Genomic DNA, 18901 nt, shown 5'->3' on the forward strand with positions numbered 1-18901 from the left:
AGAGCCTGGCCCTGGGAAGAAGAGGCACGGGCTTCCAGCACCATGGCAACAGGCTTGCACATAATGACCCTGCACATACAGTGCCTCCTTCCCGCCCTCTCCCGCCACCCCAGAATGGAGCAACTCAGGAGGATTCCCAAATGAGCACGGGAAGCCGGGTTTGCAAAGCCTGGTGAATGTAATGCATCCGGACGGGGGAATTGCAGGTGGCTGGATGGCCTAGGACAACAGCCCTTTGAGTGACCTCAGCTATCCTGTGCAGGGCCCTCCACCCTCTGCCCAAAAGGCCACTGTCAAGGACATAGCTATGTTAGAGGTTCAGATCTTGGGCTCCCCAGACAAGAATCTGGGACGTGGACAAGTAGACTCTCAGGGCTCCCCCAGATGGCCAGGACTATGGTCACGAAGGCTGTAGTTGATGTCTTCCCACAGGTCGTCGAGGCGGGCCTGCAGCTCGCTCCGGGCCTTGCCTCGGTCCCCTTGTAGGAATTCTGGAGCGAAGGCGCTGTGGCCTGGCGGAGGTGGCGCCAGCTGCTGCTGGATCTGCTTGGTCTCTTGGTCAATGGCACGGGTGAAGGCGGCAATCTGCAGGAAGGTGTCGTGGCGGAAAGCCTGGAGTCGTTGGCGCACCTCCTGAGACAGCACCTGTGGGTCCGGCTGGGCCTCTTCCTCTGCACCGTGAGCACCTGCGCCAGCAAAGGCGCTGAGCTCTTCACGCAGCTGGTCGAGGTTCTGCTGGATGCGCGTGTGCAGGGCCTTGGCCTTGAGCGTGAGCTTGCGCGAGAGCACCTGCACGCAGCGGCTGAGGCGCGCCGGGCTGGCGGCCGCGTGCGGCGCCACGCTGCGGTGCAGCTCCTGCACGTGGTGCCCGATGCCGGTCACCAGGCGCTCCGCGTACGGGTGGAAGAGCTCCTTCACGCGGCCAGTGTGGTTTGCCACGTGGTCCTGCAGCTCCTGCAGCAGGCTCCGCGCCTCTTCCACGCCCCCCAGCAGCTGGGCCTTGGTGCCCTCTCCGACCACGCGCAGCTGCTCCTGCAGCTCCTGCACGCGCAGGGCCACCTGCTCCATCAGCTCCACCGTGTAGGGCTGCAGCTGCCGCCGCAACCCCTCCAGGTTCCAGCCCACGCGCTCGTGCACCTCGGCCATGTAGGGCTCCAGACGCTCCCTCACTTCCTCCAGCTCCTCCTGCAGCTGCTGCCGCATGCCCACCGGGTCGTGTGGGAGCCCGGGAGGCTCCCTCCCCTGCCCATTCAAAGGGCCCAGCTTTTCCAGGAAGTTGTTCATATTGCTGATGTCTGGCTCAAGTCTGTCTTTCAGGCTCCTGGGGAAGGAGACAGACAATCAGGCCATCAGACTGCTAGCACACTCATCTCCTTTGCCCCAAAGATGTCACTCACTGATCCTATGGAGAAACCAAGGATGCAGGGCGGTGGCCCCAAAGCCGGGTCTCCAGTACTAACCCAAGCCAACCATGACTCCTCCCACAGGAAGTACAAACACATGGCATAGGCATATCCAGGTGAACACTTCCCAATTCCTTGTGCACGGAGGCACCTGGCCTCTCACATAATCCTTTCGTTCTGGAGGCTGCAATGGGGGGGCCCTCTCCCCTGCTCCCTGGTCCCACGCCTCAGAGGGCATGGAGGCAGCAGCTAAAGAGAGATCAAAGGCAGAGGCTGCCGGCAGGGGCTGCTGAACAGCCCAGGAAGGCCAGGATAGAGGGCAGAGCTAGCACCGCTCTGTTCTCTTCCCAGGGAGGACCACAGGTTGAGCAATCAGGCACTGCATCATCCCACCCTCTGGGTGTCTTCTCCCTTTGACCGCACCCCTTGCCCTGGCCACTCACGTGGGCTCCCGTGCCAGCTTCTGCTGCTGGATCTGCTCCACCCTGCCTTTGTCCGTGCTGCTCTGGCTGAAGTAGTCCCAGAAGCCTTTCCGTGCCTGGGTGATTGAAAGCACTGTGGAGAGGGAGCAGGTGAACAGGGGATGGGTTTCCTCCCCCAGGGTGGACGGACCCCTCAGTCCAGCCTCCACCCACTCCTCCACAGTGAAGTCAGGGTTGGAGACCCACCTGAGAGGAGGGCCAGAGCCCAGGTCAGAACTGCAGCCATACTTGCCATGATGTTCTCTGAGAAGAAAGGTGAATGGAGGCCTGGTGAGAGTGAAGAAGCAAAGAAGGGACACCTCCCATGGGACTTGCCCCAAATCTGTTAACCCTCCCCTGGGTGTAGGGAGCTCAGAGCTACCAGGGCTTAAGAGGACTGACCTAATTGAATGTGGCTGGGAGGGAAAGGGTGTCTTCCTGGGATGGGTTGGGGGGCTCCTTTTTCACCTCATCACATCATATAGAGTTTGTGGAGCTCAAACTGCTTTGTAAAGGTTCCCCCCCGACCCCACCCCGCCCAGGAGACCCCAGGAGCAGCTCCCTCAGCCACTTCTGCCACCACTCCCCTGCTCACCTATTCCTGCCCCCATTTCATGGCTGGGAAAACTGAGGTATCCCAGGGGTGGGGGAAGAAGCTACTCTGCCAAAGTGCTCTAAGAGGAGGTCCTTAATTCTTAGTTCCCACCCACAGCTCTCTGCTCAGTCCCCTCCCTTAGGACTCCGACCCACATCCCTCTGCCCTGGCTGCTCACCTGCTCGGTTCTGGGCACAGAGAGCAGACATTCCGCTTTATAGTCCAGGGCCTGGGCCTCTGGCAACAATTGCTCTGAGTAAATACCACGTGGAAGTTCAAAGAAGGATGACCTCAGCTGCCTCCCAGTGCTTACCTCCTGCCCTTTCCTGGTACCCAGGGGGTTAATGAGTACCCTAGTAACTGGATGCTGCCCCAGTAGAAAAGCGCTTCCTGGAAAGTTTTACAAGGAGTGGGCCTGAACTCCTCACCCAGTTCCCCCAAACTCCTTGACTTCCAACCTTCCTGTGGACCTACTGGCTGACCCACCAATAGAGACAAGCCTGTTTGTCTGCTGAGGGCCCGGCTCTTACTCAACTGCCCAGAAGCACTGTGCCCCAGCCAGACAGGGACAGTGTCCAGCTGCCTGAACCTGAGCAGCCCTTGACACCTCCACCACGGGCTACTCAGGCAGCCTGGGAAGAGCCAGCATTTATAGGGTTGAAGACCCACCCACCTTCCAATTTATGAAATAATCCTGGAACAAGCTGGGGAAGTTTGATGGGGTGAAGATGACATCATGAGAGGCATCTGGGCCAGGGACATGGGGCCCAAAGAATGGGAGCAAGAGGAGGATTCTCCCCATGGGGAAAGGCTGAACTCCACCCACAGGGCCTCTGAGGAGGAGAAGCCAAAAAGCCCAGACTTCCTCTGATGATACGCCCACTCCATATACTTAAACACACACATTCATAAACTCCTGGTTTTTGCTTCTAAATGTATCTTGAATCGATATCCTCCCCTCCATTTCCACCACTGGTCATTTTACCACACCACTGTCTCTCACCTTGATCACATTTGTAGCCCCCAGCAGGTTTCCCTGCCATGGTCCTCCCTATTCAGTCCGTGCTCTGCTGTGGCTGTCCCAACCCACTTCTGGCCTCATCTCCTGCCGCACAAACCCCTGGCATTCCCTGAGCATACCGCCTCTTTCAGGACCCTAAGCCTTTGTACCTGCCGTTCCCTCTATTTGAAATATTCCTTGGTGAACTTATATTCATTTTTTTTCAGATTTAGTTTGTATTAGTTAAGATTTGGCTTAGCTGCAAATGATGGGGAAAAAAAAGGAGAAAGAGAATAGCTTAAACAAAATGGAATTCTATATCTCTCTTAGGTAAACATAGGCCAATCAAGGCTCCTTCTGTCTTGTTGTACTATCATCCTCAGCAAAAGGCTCATGTCCAAGTTTCAGCTGCTTCAGCTCCAGCCATCAAGTCTACCTCCCAGCCAGCAGAAAGAAGGACATGTACCCTTCCTTTAAAGACACATCCCAGAAATGGTTCTTACCACTTTTACTGACATCCCATTGGTCAGAACATAGTCACATGGCTACACTTAGCTGAAAAGGAGAATGGGAAATGTAGTCTTTATTCTGGATGGCTGTATTCCCAGCTGGGAAAGAGCTATATTATTCAGGAAGAAGAGAAGAATGGATTTGGGAGGACCTGAGTAGGCTCCGCTGCACAGCTCCAGTATCACTCTAAATGCCTTCTCTGCCCTCACACTTCTCTGGAGACAGACGATTCCATATTAACCGTAGAACATTTTGTATATTCCTGGAGTATCACACTTATTATCCTGCAGTGCAATGATTCACTGACATATGTGAGAGCTCTCTGAGTGCAGGGACTTTGTCTAATTCATCTCCATGTCCCCCTATTATGTTTGGCACAGCACATATTAAATGACTTGTGCATCATTACACAGTAAGAGGTGCAGCCAGAATTGGAACCCAGGTAGCTAAGGCCAGCATGGGATGGGGCAGAAAGGGTAAAGAGACCACAATCAGGTCATGAAAAGCTGTGTGCAAGCAGTCACTGAAGGGTATATGATGGAAAGATCACTCTGGAGGGCAGCAAGACAGAAGGTGAGGAGACTGCTCAGAGGCTGTTTGAGCAACCTGAGAGATGATGAAGACTCTGAACTAAGGCATAACAATGAGGATTGGTAGGAGAGAATATATTTGAAGGATACTGAAGTGGTGAACTGATAGTACCTGCTGACTGGTTGGATGAAGGAGGTGAAGGAGAGGGAGGAAACCAGATGTTTCCCAGGTTCCTGGGCAAGTATGTAGATGATTGCATAACTTGTGTCCATCAACAGATGAATGGATAAACAAAATATGGTATACACATATATACAATAGAATATTTTTTCATCTTAAAAAGGAATGAATTCTGATACATACTACAAAAATGGATGAATCTTGATGACATTATGTAAGTGAAATAAGCCAGACACAAAAGGACAAATCTTGTATGATTCCACTTACATGTGGTACCTAGAATAGCCAAATTCAGAGACAGAAAGTAGATTAGAGGTTACCAGGAGCTGGAGGAGGGAGGGATGAAGAGATAAATTGTTTAATAATACAGAGTATCTGTCTGGGAAGAAGAAAAAGGTCTAGAGATGGATAGAGGTGATGGCTGTATAACAGTGTGAAAGTACTTAATGCCACTGAACTGTGCACTTAAAAATGATAATTTTATGTTATGCATATTTTACCACAATATTTTTAAATAGCATTTCTGGTACCCTGATGGTTTTCTGCTGAGCCTATGCTATAAAATATAGCTGCACTGGATTTTCTGTGAATCGTCATCATCACCACTCCTTCTAATGTCTTTTCTGGGATGCAGAGGAGACACCTGGAACCATATTTCCCAGAATCCCCTTCTCTCTATGGGCCTAGGTTAGAGTCAGCGGGGTGAGATGGAAGAGGAGAGACCGTTATTCTTCATTGGTTGTTGCAGGCAGATGCGTAGCCAGACTTGGGGTTTAAAGCAGCTTCTGGGTGACTTTCTTAAGAATCACACTCATTGGTTTTGCAAACTAAGATAATTAGATGAGCTTCCCATTTGTAGCCACTTACAAGTGAACTTTTGAGAATCACTCCTTCAAGTGCAAGCTGAGATGGTCACTCCTCAAGCCCTTCCAACAGTTTACAAAACTGTAATTTTCTACATTACAGCCTTTCACACTTGAAAAATATAGAGTGGCTTCTGTTTTTCTGACTGAACTTAGATTAATACAATAGGTAGATGCAACACACACCCATTCTTCCCTATTTGATGATACAGTTTTAGTTTTTAAAATGTTTGGGTTGGTTGGAGGTATTTGTATATGTGTATGTGTTAAGTGCTTTGTGTGTGGAATCATTTTAAATCATTGTAGGCAGAGTGACACTTCACCCTAAATACTTCAATATACATCTCCTAAGAATAAGGACACTTTGACATAAACAGAATACCACTATCACACCTATGAATATTAACATAATTCTTTACTATCATCTAATATATACCATATATTCAAATTTTCCCAATTCTCCCAAAATGCCTTTAATAGCTGTTTTCTCTCTCTTTTTTCCTTTTTAAATTCAGGATCCAACACATTTCATGGGGTTGTTATGCCTCTGTTGTCTCTTTACATTTAGAACAGTATTCCCCAACCCTTGACATTGACTTTTTTTGAAGAGTCCAGATAAGATGTCTTGGAAAGTGATCTGAATTGGACTAGTCATTTCCTCACCATTAGATTCAGGTTAAACATTTTTGTTCAAGTCTTTGGATTCAAAAACCAGTCCCCTGAAAGCTCTTACTTACAGAAGAAATCAGCTAATACATGTAACTGGAATGATGTAATTTTTAAAAATCACTATTTTGCAACCCTCAGGGAATATTTGATTCAGGCAAGGTTCATCAATGAATGCTAAAACCATTAAATGAAAAATTATTGAGGAAAGGGATGCTCGCATGCCTTCAAACTATCTCCCCACAAATTACTTATAAATCACCAAACTTTACTTTTGCAATGGAGAAATCTGGTGGTTGATTTTAACCAAGTGATCAAACTTAACATCACCGAACAGTGGAACAACCTGATATTTTGTACCTCCAGATATAATGCAACAAGAAGGGTCACCTCTGAAGTGTCTTGAACCTGATTATTTCCACAGAACTTGTTTAAGCTTCCCTGTCTTCACTGTCTCCCTGTTGTGTAGAATCATGGTATTCACAGACAGCTGAATTTTTAGAAGAGAGTTAACCATCTGTTTTTGTTTTTGTTGTTGTGTTTTGATCCGAGAATTGCCAACATAATCTGACTGTAGAGTAAAAAGAATTTTAAAATGTATATTTATAAAGATTAAAAGGTACCTTGCTCTTTAACGCTCTGTAGCAGCAGTTTTACTGTAAACACATGTATTAAACAAGTATACGGATCTCAAATAAGAACTCAGTGTGAACCGAATGGGAAGACCTCCTAGACAGTCTTTCTCTTGTGACCTGTTCTTCAGAGGAACAATAGTGACTTCTCATTGTATGTAGTGTATAAAATGTGCTGCAGGTTGCCCTCCTTCAGCGTACTCTGCCAAGATCTCAAGTGTAAGCTGTGATGCAGCAGTCTCCGCTCAGTGTGGCATCAGTTCCTGGATTCCCTTGCAGAACACACCAGGGACATAGAATATAATCATAATATAATAACTGCTCTTTATGGATCCATTCTACTTTGCTTATATTTCTATCACCAAGTCTTAATGGAAGTCCATTTCTTAAAAAAAAATTTACATCTCAAATACAATTCAAAAGGAAAGGTATTTATGCTTAACACAGCATTAAAATGGCCAGACAAGTTAAGCACTGACCCGCGGGATCGTTTCTTTGTTTGTCTTGAACGACAATCTATTTGCATGGTTTGTCAAAAAGAAAAAGAATTAAATAGGACATCTAGAAGTGAAATATATTGTCATTAAATTAAAAAAAAAACAACTCAGCTAAAATTGGAAAGAGAATTAGTAAACTGGAAGGTTGATCTGAGAAAATCACCCAGAAAGAATCATAGAAATAGAGAATGAAAATATGAAATGGAAGTTAACAGACACGAACAGAATAGGAAAGTCCAATATATTCCTACCAGGATTTCTGCAAAGAGAATAGAGACACTTCAGGCAATATTCAAAAGATGATGGCTGAGAAAGTTTGAAAATTGAATAAAGCTGTGACATGAATCATCAGTTATAGGAAGCATCCTGAGTCTTGAGTATGATTAAAATTAAAACAAATGCAAATCAAGACACATTATAGTGAATCTGCAGAACATTGAAGACAGAGTATCTTAAAATCAACCAAAGAGAAAAGACTAATGATCTACAAATAAAAATTATTAAACTGACAGCTGGCTTATCAGCAATATGTCTTCAAAAGACTGAAGGTAAATTAATGGCCAACCAAGAATCATACTCAGGTAAACTATTATTCAAGAGTAACAAGTTAATTTCAGAGAAGTACTGAGAGAGTTTATCACTTACAGATCCTCATTGAAAGACTACTAAGGGTCTGAAATGGAAACAAACCCAGAGAGGAATGGGATACAAATAACATGGAAGCAACAAACAATGAAATTAGTAAATGTTTAGGTAAATTAAAACAGCAGGGACTTCCCTGGGGACGCAGTGGTTGGGAATCCACCTGCCAGTGTGGGGGACACAGGTTCGATCCCTGGTCCGGGAAGATCCCACATGTGGCGGAGCAGCTGGGCCCGTGCACCACAACTACTGAGCCTGTGCTCTAGAGCCCGCGAGCCACAACTACTGAGCCCATGCACCTAGAGCTTGTGCTCCGCAACAAGAGAAGCCACCACAATGAGAAGCCTGCGCACCACAAAGAAGAGTATCCCCTGCTCACTGCAGCTAGAGAAAGCCCATATGCAGCAACGAAGACCCAACGCAGCCAAAAAAAAAAAAAAAAGCATTGGTGATTTTACATGTATTTATGTAAATGTGTGTATATATATATATTTAAATATCCATATATTTAACCCATATGAGATTAGTTTTTTATAACTAAAATTGGTCAAATATTGGCAATTTCATATAGTTCAACCTAACATGAAACATTTTTCCATGTAGTTTAGTCTGTCTTAGTCACTGCTGTATTTCCGACACTCAGAACGCTGCTTGTCCCATGGCAGGGGCCTCAATGAAAATTACTGATGAAGGGATTGCTTTAGAGAAGGTGTTGTAAACAATGAGGAACGAAAATATTATTGACTAGACCAAAATCACGTGGAGAATGGGAAAGGAGAGGTCAAGGTGAAAGCATGCGGCAGTCTTTACATTAGTCAGGAGGAAGATAAGAATATTGATTATCTTTAGACTTTAAGTCAAGTGGGAGGATTAAAATTTCAGGGGTAACCCATTAAAGATACAAAGAATACATAACTTTCAAACCAGCAAATGGGAAAAAGAGACTAAAGAACGTCAGATTGACTTCTAGTAAAGGCTGGTGGATTGACTGTATGCATCAGCCTCTGCTCTTTTCTGAAATCCCAATAAAATGACATTAAAGTGCACTTAAAAAAACGCATAAACCCACAAAAGAAATTTTGGAGACAAAAGAAATTTTGGAAGCTGGAAAGCTTCTAGATAGTCAAACAATAGTAACTAAACACACCTGAGAAGATGAATTTTGAAGCAGCAGTGGAGAAAGGCAAGAAACCCCCTGATTGATATTACTGAACTCCCGAAAGCTCAGACATTAGCAGCAACAGATTCTTCTGGAAACATGGGTGGCAGTGGGGCTGAAAATGTGGCACATGGTTGAGAGTCTGTTTGAGAAGCAGATTCCTCTCCAGTTCCGCTCAGCTGGGTTTCTGTCCTTCCCCCAAAGCCAGAGGTTTATTCTCTGGAGAGAGTAAAAGAACAGGTCTCTGGCCTGGGAAAAACAAGATATGGTTGGGGCCAGGGTTCCTGTACTCAGAAATACAGGATTTAAGTAAAATTTTATATATTAAGTTATGAGACTCCGCTTTCCACACACCATCCTTCCTTTCGGCCAAAATGTTGGCCTGTTTGACTTTACCCTCCAGAAAGGAGACTGGAATATTCTCCCTGTGAAATTAGACTAAGCCAGGAAAATAGACCTAAAGAAACACTTTTGTGGGTTTTTGTGGTCAAGATGGTCCACTGTAAAATGACCCATGGACTCAAGGCTTCACATCAGCTTCGTTTTTTCTTCTAATTTGCTATGAAATTTTCCAACATACAGAAAAGTTGAAGGAACAGTACAATGATCACCCTAATACTCACCATCTAGGTTCAGTAATTGTTAATATTTTGCCATGTGTGCTTTCTCTATATACATGTATGTATTTTATACGTGTGCCTAACCATTTGAAGTTGCAGAGAGCATGCACTTTTCCTCTAACAACTTTAGCTTGTATGTTCTAAAAAATAAGGACACTCTTCCACAAAACCACAGTACTCTTATCATACTTAGGAAAATTAATAAGAATTCTATAATATCATTGGATATACAGCCCGTGTTCAAATTTCCCCATTCGTCATTTAACAAGCTTTTTATTAGTGCTTTATTATTTTCTCAGTCAAGATCCAATCGAGGTGGGGGGAGGGATAAATTAGGTGTCTGAGATTAACATATATACACTACTATATATGCCATAGATAATCAACAAGGACCTACTGTATAGCACAGGGAACTGTACTCAATATTCTGTAATAACCTATATGGGAAAAGAATCTGAAAAACAATGGATATATGTATATGTATAACTGAATCTGTTTGCTGTACACCTGAAACTAACACAACATTGTAATAAGTCAACTATACTCTAATATAAAATAAAAATTAAATTTTAAAAAAAGGTCCACTCAACATTTATGCATTGTCCCTTGTTGTTACTAAAGTACTCTTTAGTCTTTACTAGGTTGTTCCTACTTTTTTAAAAATGACGCTAACTATTTGAAAAGACCAAGCCGGTTGTCTTGTAGAATGTGCCATATTCTTAATTTGTCTGATTGTTTCTTTGTAATGTCATTAACCTTGTTTCTCTATCTTCTGTATTTCCCATAAACTGGAATCTAAGTCTAAAGGCTCAGTTATGTTCAGGCTATATTCCTTTAAAGAGGAAGCAGGAACTTCACATTACATCACATCAGGAGAAATGCAGTGTCCAGTTGTCCCCCTGGTAATGAACCTAAGTTTCATCAATTGGCAAGGCAGTGACAAGGAGATCTCTTAGCTGTAAAGACATGCTAGTTCCCTTTGTAATTAGCAGGTGATCCCTTGGCTCTCTGTCCTTGGGAACCTGAAGAATTTACCACACATTCAAGATCTTTGCCTGAAATTATTATTTCATTGAGGATTTTCTAATTCTATTATTCCTTCTACATGTTTTAGCTGACATTATTCTGTAAAGAAAAGCTCTCCCTTATCAATGGGGATGAACTACAGTTCTTCCTGAAGCAGCAGCAGGGTAAATGCTTGATTCTTTCCTTTGACCAATTTACAGGAGAAGGAGGTAGTAAAATATTCTCCTCAATGGTGGCAAATTAAATGTTATATTGTTCTTTTGGCTGTCACCATGGACTCGGGGAATTTCTCTTTTTCAATTTTTATGATGATGCACAGTTATTACAAGGCAATATAGCCATGGTTGATGCTCAAACTCTTCCTAATTTGGCCAGTGGGAGCCCCTTCGAGCTGCTCCTGTGTTTTGTTTTTTTAAAAAGATTTTAAATTTTATTTATTTATTTTGGCTGCATTGGGTTTTCATTGCTGCGCATGGGCTTTTCTCTAGTTGCGGCGAGCAGGGGCAACACTTCGTTGTGGTGCACGGGCTTCTCCTTGTGGTGGCTTCTCTTGTTGCAGAGCATGGGCTCTACGCGTGGGTTCCAGGAGTTGTGGCACGAGGGCTCAGAAGTTGTGACACGCGGACTCTAGAGCACAGGCTCAGTAGTTGTGGCACATGGGCTTAGTTTCTCCGCGGCATGTGGGGTCTTCCAGGACCAGGGCTCGAACCTGTGTCCCCTGCATTGGCAGGAGGATTCTTAACCACTGGGCCACTAGGGAAGTCCCTCCTATGTTCTTTTAACACATCCCACTTGTGAGTCAGGGTTCTTTAAAGAAACAGGACCAATAGGATATATATAGATATATAAAGAGATTTATTATGAAGGAGGCTCACACAATTATGGCGACTGAGAAGTCCCACAACCTGCCACCTGCAAGCTGGAAGCCCAGGAAAGCTGGTTCTAGTTCAAAGGCCTGAAAACCAGGGGAGTCAATGGTGTAAGTCTCAGTACAAACCCAAAAGCTCAAGTATTGGGGGCTGATACTGTTAACTCCCAGTCAGAGTCCAAAGGCCTGAGAACAAGAGCTCCAACATACAAGAGCTGGAGAAGATGAATGTTGCAGCTCAAGTAGAGAGACCAAATTTGCCCTTCCTCTGCCTTTTTGTTTTATTCATGCCCTCAAATGTTTGGATGATGCCCACCCACATTGGGGAGGGCAATCTTCTTTACTCAATCCACTGGTAATCTCTTCCAGAGACACCCTCACAGACACATCCAGAAATAATATTTACTAGCTATCTGGGCATTTCTTAGACATCAAGTTGACACTTTGAGTGCTTCCTTGATTTCTGATACAACTAGATTTCCCAAGCTCACCTTGTACTTTGTTTGCCCCAGACCTGGATCTCCAAGGGGCCCTGGTTTGTTTTAGTGGAGAATGGTATTACCAAACCAGGTTCCGGTGCTTGGCATTGCCGTTGGGTTGTCTTTGCTTGTAGGCCCTTGCAGTTAACTAAAGGTATGAAATATATGGAAAAAACCCATGATTTTATATAGATATTTCTAATTCAAATTTTAAATTGCAGTATTTTTCTTTTTTTAATTTTTTATTCCTTTTCTCTTATGTATTAATTTGCTTTAACCTACAATACACATAAAATAGTTTCTTTTAGTCTATCGTTTGTCTTTTGACTTTGCTTAGAGTGATTTGATCTTTTGCCCTGAAAAATATTTTTATTTTTGTATAGTCAAATTATAAAGTAATTCACCTATTTTTTCTTAAGTACATGTATGGTTTCATCTTCTCATTTAGATCTCTCATGCATTTGGAGTTTATTCATCTCTCATTTATCTCTCGTGCATTTGGAGTATATGGCATGAGGAATGAATCCAACTTTATCTTTTCCCAAATAGCTATTCAGTTGTTTCTCACATACTAAATTTCCATTTGTTCTTTGGCCTATTTCTGGACTCATCATTCTGTTCTATCGGTTTGTCTCTTCATATGCCACTACCACACTGTTTTACTTTAGAGATTTATAGTACATGTATCAGTTCCCTAAGGGTTTCCCCCTTATAAACATAAGCAGACAATCAAGAACCATAGCATAACCAAGGGGGGAAAGTGGGGGGGTAGGGGTGGTGGTGTGATGAATTGGGAGATTGGGATTGACAATATACACTAATATGAACAAAATGGATAACTAACAAGAACCTGCTGTATAAAAAAATAAATAAAATAAAATTCAAAATTTCAAAAAAAGGAAAAAAAGAATCATGGCATATCTAAGGAGAGTCTCTCATATGAAAAATGTGGGCCAAAATAAAAAATAGAAAGCAGCAATGTAGAGAAAGAGTCTTTGCAGGGAGAAGAAAAGAAAAAAAGAAAAGTGCAGAGAGATGTAAGAAAAGATATTTTAGGACTTCCCTGGTGGTCCAGTGGTTAAGACTCTGTGCTTCCAGTACAGGGAGTATGGGTTCCATCCCTGGTTGGAGAAGTTTCACATGCCATGCAGTGTGGTTAAAAAAAAAAAAAAAGAAGAAGAAGAAGATATTTTAACAATAAAACAATAATAGGATTTTTCTTTAAATGTCAATATGGATGACCAGAAAAAAAACTCTTGGAAATTAAAAAATATAACAGAAATGAAACTCATCAAAATAAACAAACCAAAACTCAATAGAAGTGTTACAAGATAAAGAAGGTTGATAAAGAGAAGGGAAAATTTAGAAGGTGAGAGAAACAATCCAGGAGGTCTAACATTCAGTCAATAAGAGTTCCAGCAAGAGACAGAATGAGGGAAACCATCAAAGAAATTATTCAGGAAATGAATTTCCAGATTGAAAGGCCCCTCAAGTACTCTTATGCCTAAGGAAGTGGTTGCAAATAGACCCACACAAAAGCACTTCATCGTGACTTTTCATGACCACAAATGAAACCGTGTACCTCAGATTGGGACTTGAACCCACATGCTGGGACTCAAACCCAGCCAAAACCCACGGTCTTCCAACTGAGGTAACACACCTGGTTTCAGGATTTAATGAACTCAGATTCTTGATGTCTCATCACAGAAAGAATTCAGTGAGAGAAAAAGGGATAGGTAACAAGTGGATTTATTTAGAGAGAAACACACTCCACAGACAGAGTGGGGGCCATCTCAGAAGGTGAGAAAGACACCAGGGTATGGGGTTGTCAGTTTTTATAGAAGGGGTTAATTTCATAGGCTAATGAGTGGGAGGAGTATTCCAGCTATTTTAGGAAGGGGCGGGGATTTCCAGGAATGGGACCACTGCCCAATTTTGGATCCTTATGGTCGGTCTTGGAACTGTCATGGCACCTGTGGGCGTGTCATTTAGCTTGCTGATGTGAGCCTATACTGAGGCTCAAGGTCTAGTGGAAGTCGACTTGTCCACCATCTTGGACCCATTTGGTTCTAATCACTTTATGTCATGTCCTTGGGTTATGTCATTCTTTCAAAGGTTGTGCCCTGCCTCCTTCCCTCCTGTTTCACAAAGAGAAAGAGAAGATGTTATGGAACGCAAGTTCATGTGCCTGACATACAGGGAGTCCAAACAAACAGAAACATTGGAGTTTGGAGCAGAGAATAGTTTATTGCAAGGGCCAAGCAAGGAGAATGTGCAGCTCATGCTCAGAAACCTTGAAATCCCCAATGGTTTGAGGGTACAAGTTTTTAAAGGCGAAATTTGGGGTGAGGGATGCAGGGTGTATGACTTTCTTCTGATTGGTTGGTTGTGGGGTAACAAGGCTGTGTTCCAGGAATCTTGTGCTCAGCCTGAAGTTACCATCCTCCACCTGGGTGGGAACCCCATTTCTGCAGAAGAACTGAAAGATAGGTATGTATATGTATATTCCTTGAGGACAACCAGGACACTGCTTTATCACTGCACCATTGTTTCTTGTCTGCTCCTCCTTTGTTTCAGCAATACCTCCCCTCCCTAATTAGTAACTTTTAAGTCTAACCTTTGGAACTCAGGGAAGGTCTAGGAGGCTGAAGCCTTTTTCCTTCAAACAAGAAACAGGGGACACGGAAAGGATTTGAAGCCAGGAGAGCCCCACAGGGTCCTGCTTCATTTCAGGAAGGCAGGGGATAGAATGTATGTGTGTGTGTGTGTGTGTGTGTGTGTCTGTGTGTCTGTGTGTCTGTGTGTGTGTGTGTGTGTGTGTGTGTGTGTGATGTGTTCAAGTTGTGTATATGTGGAAGAGAACCCAATTTTCATTGACCATTAGTGGATAATCATGAGCCTGAAGATAAGATAAAGCTAAAATTGAAACATCAGAGTAATAAGATTTTCTAAGAGCCAAAAGTTGTTTTTGCAGAGTGAAAAATGGGGATGAGCTTGAGGGACTTCTGTTTTTTTATACTAACTTGTATAAGTTTTATTTATTTATACTAACTTTTAAAACTGTGTACTTTGATGAAATAAAAGCAGAATTTAAAAGTACATAAAATTATTTTTAAAGGAATACAATAAAACAAATAGAAGTACAAGCAGGAAGATAAAAGAAGCAAAGAAATACCATGGTAAATAGAAAATATAAAATAATATGATAGAGACAAATCAACAATCACAGTAAAAGGAAACAGATTAAACCAGCCCATGGAGCATCAAATCTGGAGCTAGACCGCCTGGGTTAAAATGCTGACATGGATTAGCTCTTTGACCTTGGGCAAGTTATTTAACTTCTCTGTGCATCAGTTTCCTTATTAGTAAAATGGGGATAATTATAGCATATAGTATGGTATAATTCATAGGTTCTTTGGGAAATAAATGCTTTAATATATTAAAAAAAAATAAAATAAAAGCACTCAGAGCAATGCTTGGCACATAGTAAGTGCTGTGTAAGAATTTACTATTGTTATTATTATTATTTTCACATCAGACTTTACAAAAATTCCAGACATTTTCTGTTTAAAGAGGCACACCTGTAACATAATGTCAGAGAAAGTAACCTTTAACAAAGGGTGGGGGGAGAGTAGAAGGCTTTAAAAAGACATACCAGACAAAAATAAATCAAAAGAAAGCAGGTATGACAATATAATATCAGAACACATAAGCTTTGGGGCAAAAAGGATTAATAGAAAGAAAAATTCACCAGGAAAAGATAAAGCCTAAGAGTAGGGACTTCCCAGGTGGCGCAGTGGTTAAGAATCTGCCTGCCAATGCAGGGGACATGGGTCCGAGCCCTGGTCCGGGAAGATCCCACATACTGCAGAGCAACTATGCCCATACACCACAACTACTGAGCCTGCACTCTAGAGCCCGCGAGCCACAACTACTGAAGCCCGTGGACCTAGAGCCTGTGCTCTGCAACAAGAGGAGCCCGCGCACCACAACGAAGAGCAGCCCCCACTCTCCTCAACTAGAGAAAGCCCATGTGCAGCAACAAAGACCCAACGCAGCCAAAAATAAATAAATAGATTTATTTTTTTAAAAAAAACCTAACTGTATAGTCTCAAAAGACATAAACAAAAAACTGCTGAGTCTCAAAGAGAACTTGACAAATTTGATAGGTGATTTTAGTGCCATCTTCTCAAAACTGATAGAATCACAGAGAAAAGATGTGAATAATAGTCAACAAACTTGATATATAAAGAACTCTGCACACCCCAGGAAGCGGAGAATCTTTACCATCACAAGTACATACCTCAAAGGAAATCCAAACATTATTTGTAATAGCAAAAAAAGAAAAAGAAAGAAAGAAAGGAAGCAAGGAAGGAAAGAAAAAGAAAGGGAAACAACCTAAATGCCATAAACAGATGGACAAATAAATGGTGGTAAATTCACAGAATGGAGTATTAACATTAGCTGGTAAAAATAAACATGTTTGATATATATGTATTAACATGGATATGTCTCCCAAACAACGTGAAGTGGAAAAAAGCAATGTGCAGGAGGATACAAACGATTGTATATTAATCACTTAAAATTTTATAGCATGTGAAATGATACTGCATATCATTTTGGCTACATAAATATATATAAAAGAATAAACCATGGATGGAAAGGAGATTCACCAACTTCAGGCTAGTGATAGACTTTGGGGAGAGAAAGGAAATGGGGAGGGACTTTCACTATATCTGTCAGATTCTATTCCTTTAAGAAAGGATTCTAAGACATGAACATTAATATTCGTTGAATCTTGGAAAGGGGTGCATGTATGTTAATAACTCTGTCACATGTACCTGTATGTATGTTTGAAATATTTCACTGTAAAATTTTAAAAATAAAAAGCAAGAGATTAAATTGATGGAGAGATAAAGGAAATAAAGGCTTAAGAGTATCGCTGGTTTTGTACACAAGAGGCTCCTGGTTAGCCCAATAGAGGCAGATGCAGTGGCTCCGTGGACGTAGAAGCCAGATAGAGGGAAGTGAGGAGAAATGAAGGAAGGAAGGGGCTTGAATGGACCTTTGGTGTAGCTGCTTTGGGGGAGCAGGAGAGAGAACTGAGTAGGAACTCACAGAAGTCTTAATTAACAGACTAGCCAAGGGCCCACTAAAAGCTGCAGGTCTGAATATACAGTGGCATAAATCATAGCACAGTCTTCTCTAACAGGGTTCCATAAGGTGAAGTTGAAAAAGCAGAAGCCAGCTTTTTATATATATATATAAATGTATTTATTTTATGTATTTTTATTTTTGGCTGCATGGGGTCTTCGTTGCTGTGTGCGGGCTTTCTCTAGTTGCGGCGAGCAGGGGCTACTTTTCGTTGCAGTGCACGGGCTTCTCATTGCAGTAGCTTCTCTTATAGCGGAGCACAGGCTCTAGGCGCGTGGGCTTCAGTAGTTGTGGTGCACAGGTTTAGTTGCTCCGTGGCGTGTGGGATCTTCCCAGGCCAGGGCACGAACCCATATCCCCTGCATTAGCAGGCAGATTCTCAACCACTGTGCCAGGGAAGCCCAGAAGCCAGCTTTTTGTGAGGAAAATGAAAGAGAAAGACAAGAGGACAAAGGGTCCAGGGAATTGCAAAAGCATTGTTGAAGTAATGCACTGGATGGGAATGATGGAAGCAGGAGTCATGAATATGAGACAGAGAATGAGAGATCAGAAGGATGGGCACTGTGGCTGAAATGAGACAGAGGAAAATGATGCTGAAATTGAGGAGGTCAAGGAGTTGAGAGGGAAGGTGTTTGGATGGGTTTTCCACATACATGATGCCACAGGCAGGAAGGCAGTCTCCGAGGAGAAGAGATAGATGGTCAACTAAGAGCCAGATGCTGAAGTCTGTAGTGAATGTGGAGGTCAACAATGAGGACCAGTGAGGGAGCATGGCCAGGTGGAGCCAGCCTCCAGGCGTCAGTGGTCTGGAAACAGCAACCGGGCTGCAAATCGTCTGCCTCTGTGAAGGAGGGCTGCAGGAGAAACCGGGGAGCAGGCATCCTGCACGAAGGCCAAGTTCCCACAAAGGCCAGCAAGTGGAGAGAGTTCTAGGCAAGGCTGAAGATGCAGAGGCGTCTGATCCATGGGGCAATGGGAAAATTGGGAGGGAAGAGAACTTTGGGGTGTTGTGTAGAGAGAATAAACAAAGAAGGATGCAGGAGAGTGTAGGAGTGTTCATCTTGCCAGAGAGCCTTACTTTTGGGGCTGTGACCAGGAATGAAAGGGATGTGAGGCACAGTGGGTTTAGAAGAGAGGTTAATGTTGCATCCAACATGTCCAAAGCCTTGATGAAGGCAGCCGTTGACACTGAGACCAACATGGTTGGGACCTCAAGGGTGGGACCACTTACTGTGTTCCAGACACTCTGCCAGGTCTGGAGATGAACTTGGTACCAAGTAACACCCAACTAGATTACACTGTGAGCCCAGGGATGTTCCAAGTGCTACACAGCAAAGGACGAGTTCTCTGGGTGATGAAGGGAAGAAGCAGGATGCCAAGCAAGAGAAAAGATGTGGAGGCCAGAAGTTATGCAATCCATAGTATGAATGAAGGGCTCAGTGTGGCTAGAGTGTGGTGGTAGGAAGGTAGCCTGAGCACATCTGCACGTCCCTCTGCCCCTCAGAGTCTGGCCCAGTAGGATTTGAAAATACTTGATAACAATAACCCCTCTACTGAGCAGCTCCCATGTGCCTGGTATTTACCCTTTATCATCTGTAATGCTCAAAGCAATACT

At 43.4% G+C, this 18901-nt stretch overlaps 1 protein-coding gene across 1 annotated transcript; it reads right to left on the reverse strand.

The window, feature by feature from the left end:
- Positions 1 to 369: 369 nt before the first annotated feature.
- Positions 370 to 2668, reverse strand: APOA5 (apolipoprotein A5). The gene is made up of 4 exons (XM_060157963.1): positions 2638 to 2668; positions 2072 to 2152; positions 1847 to 1958; positions 370 to 1321 (listed from the first exon to the last, which is right to left on the reverse strand). Exons 1-4 carry the CDS (start codon positions 2666 to 2668, stop codon positions 370 to 372), a joined length of 1176 nt encoding a protein of 391 aa, XP_060013946.1.
- Positions 2669 to 18901: the final 16233 nt, after the last annotated feature.

This window comes from Lagenorhynchus albirostris, chromosome 9, assembly GCF_949774975.1.
Source record: "Lagenorhynchus albirostris chromosome 9, mLagAlb1.1, whole genome shotgun sequence".
Taxonomy (NCBI): Eukaryota; Metazoa; Chordata; class Mammalia; order Artiodactyla; family Delphinidae; genus Lagenorhynchus; species Lagenorhynchus albirostris.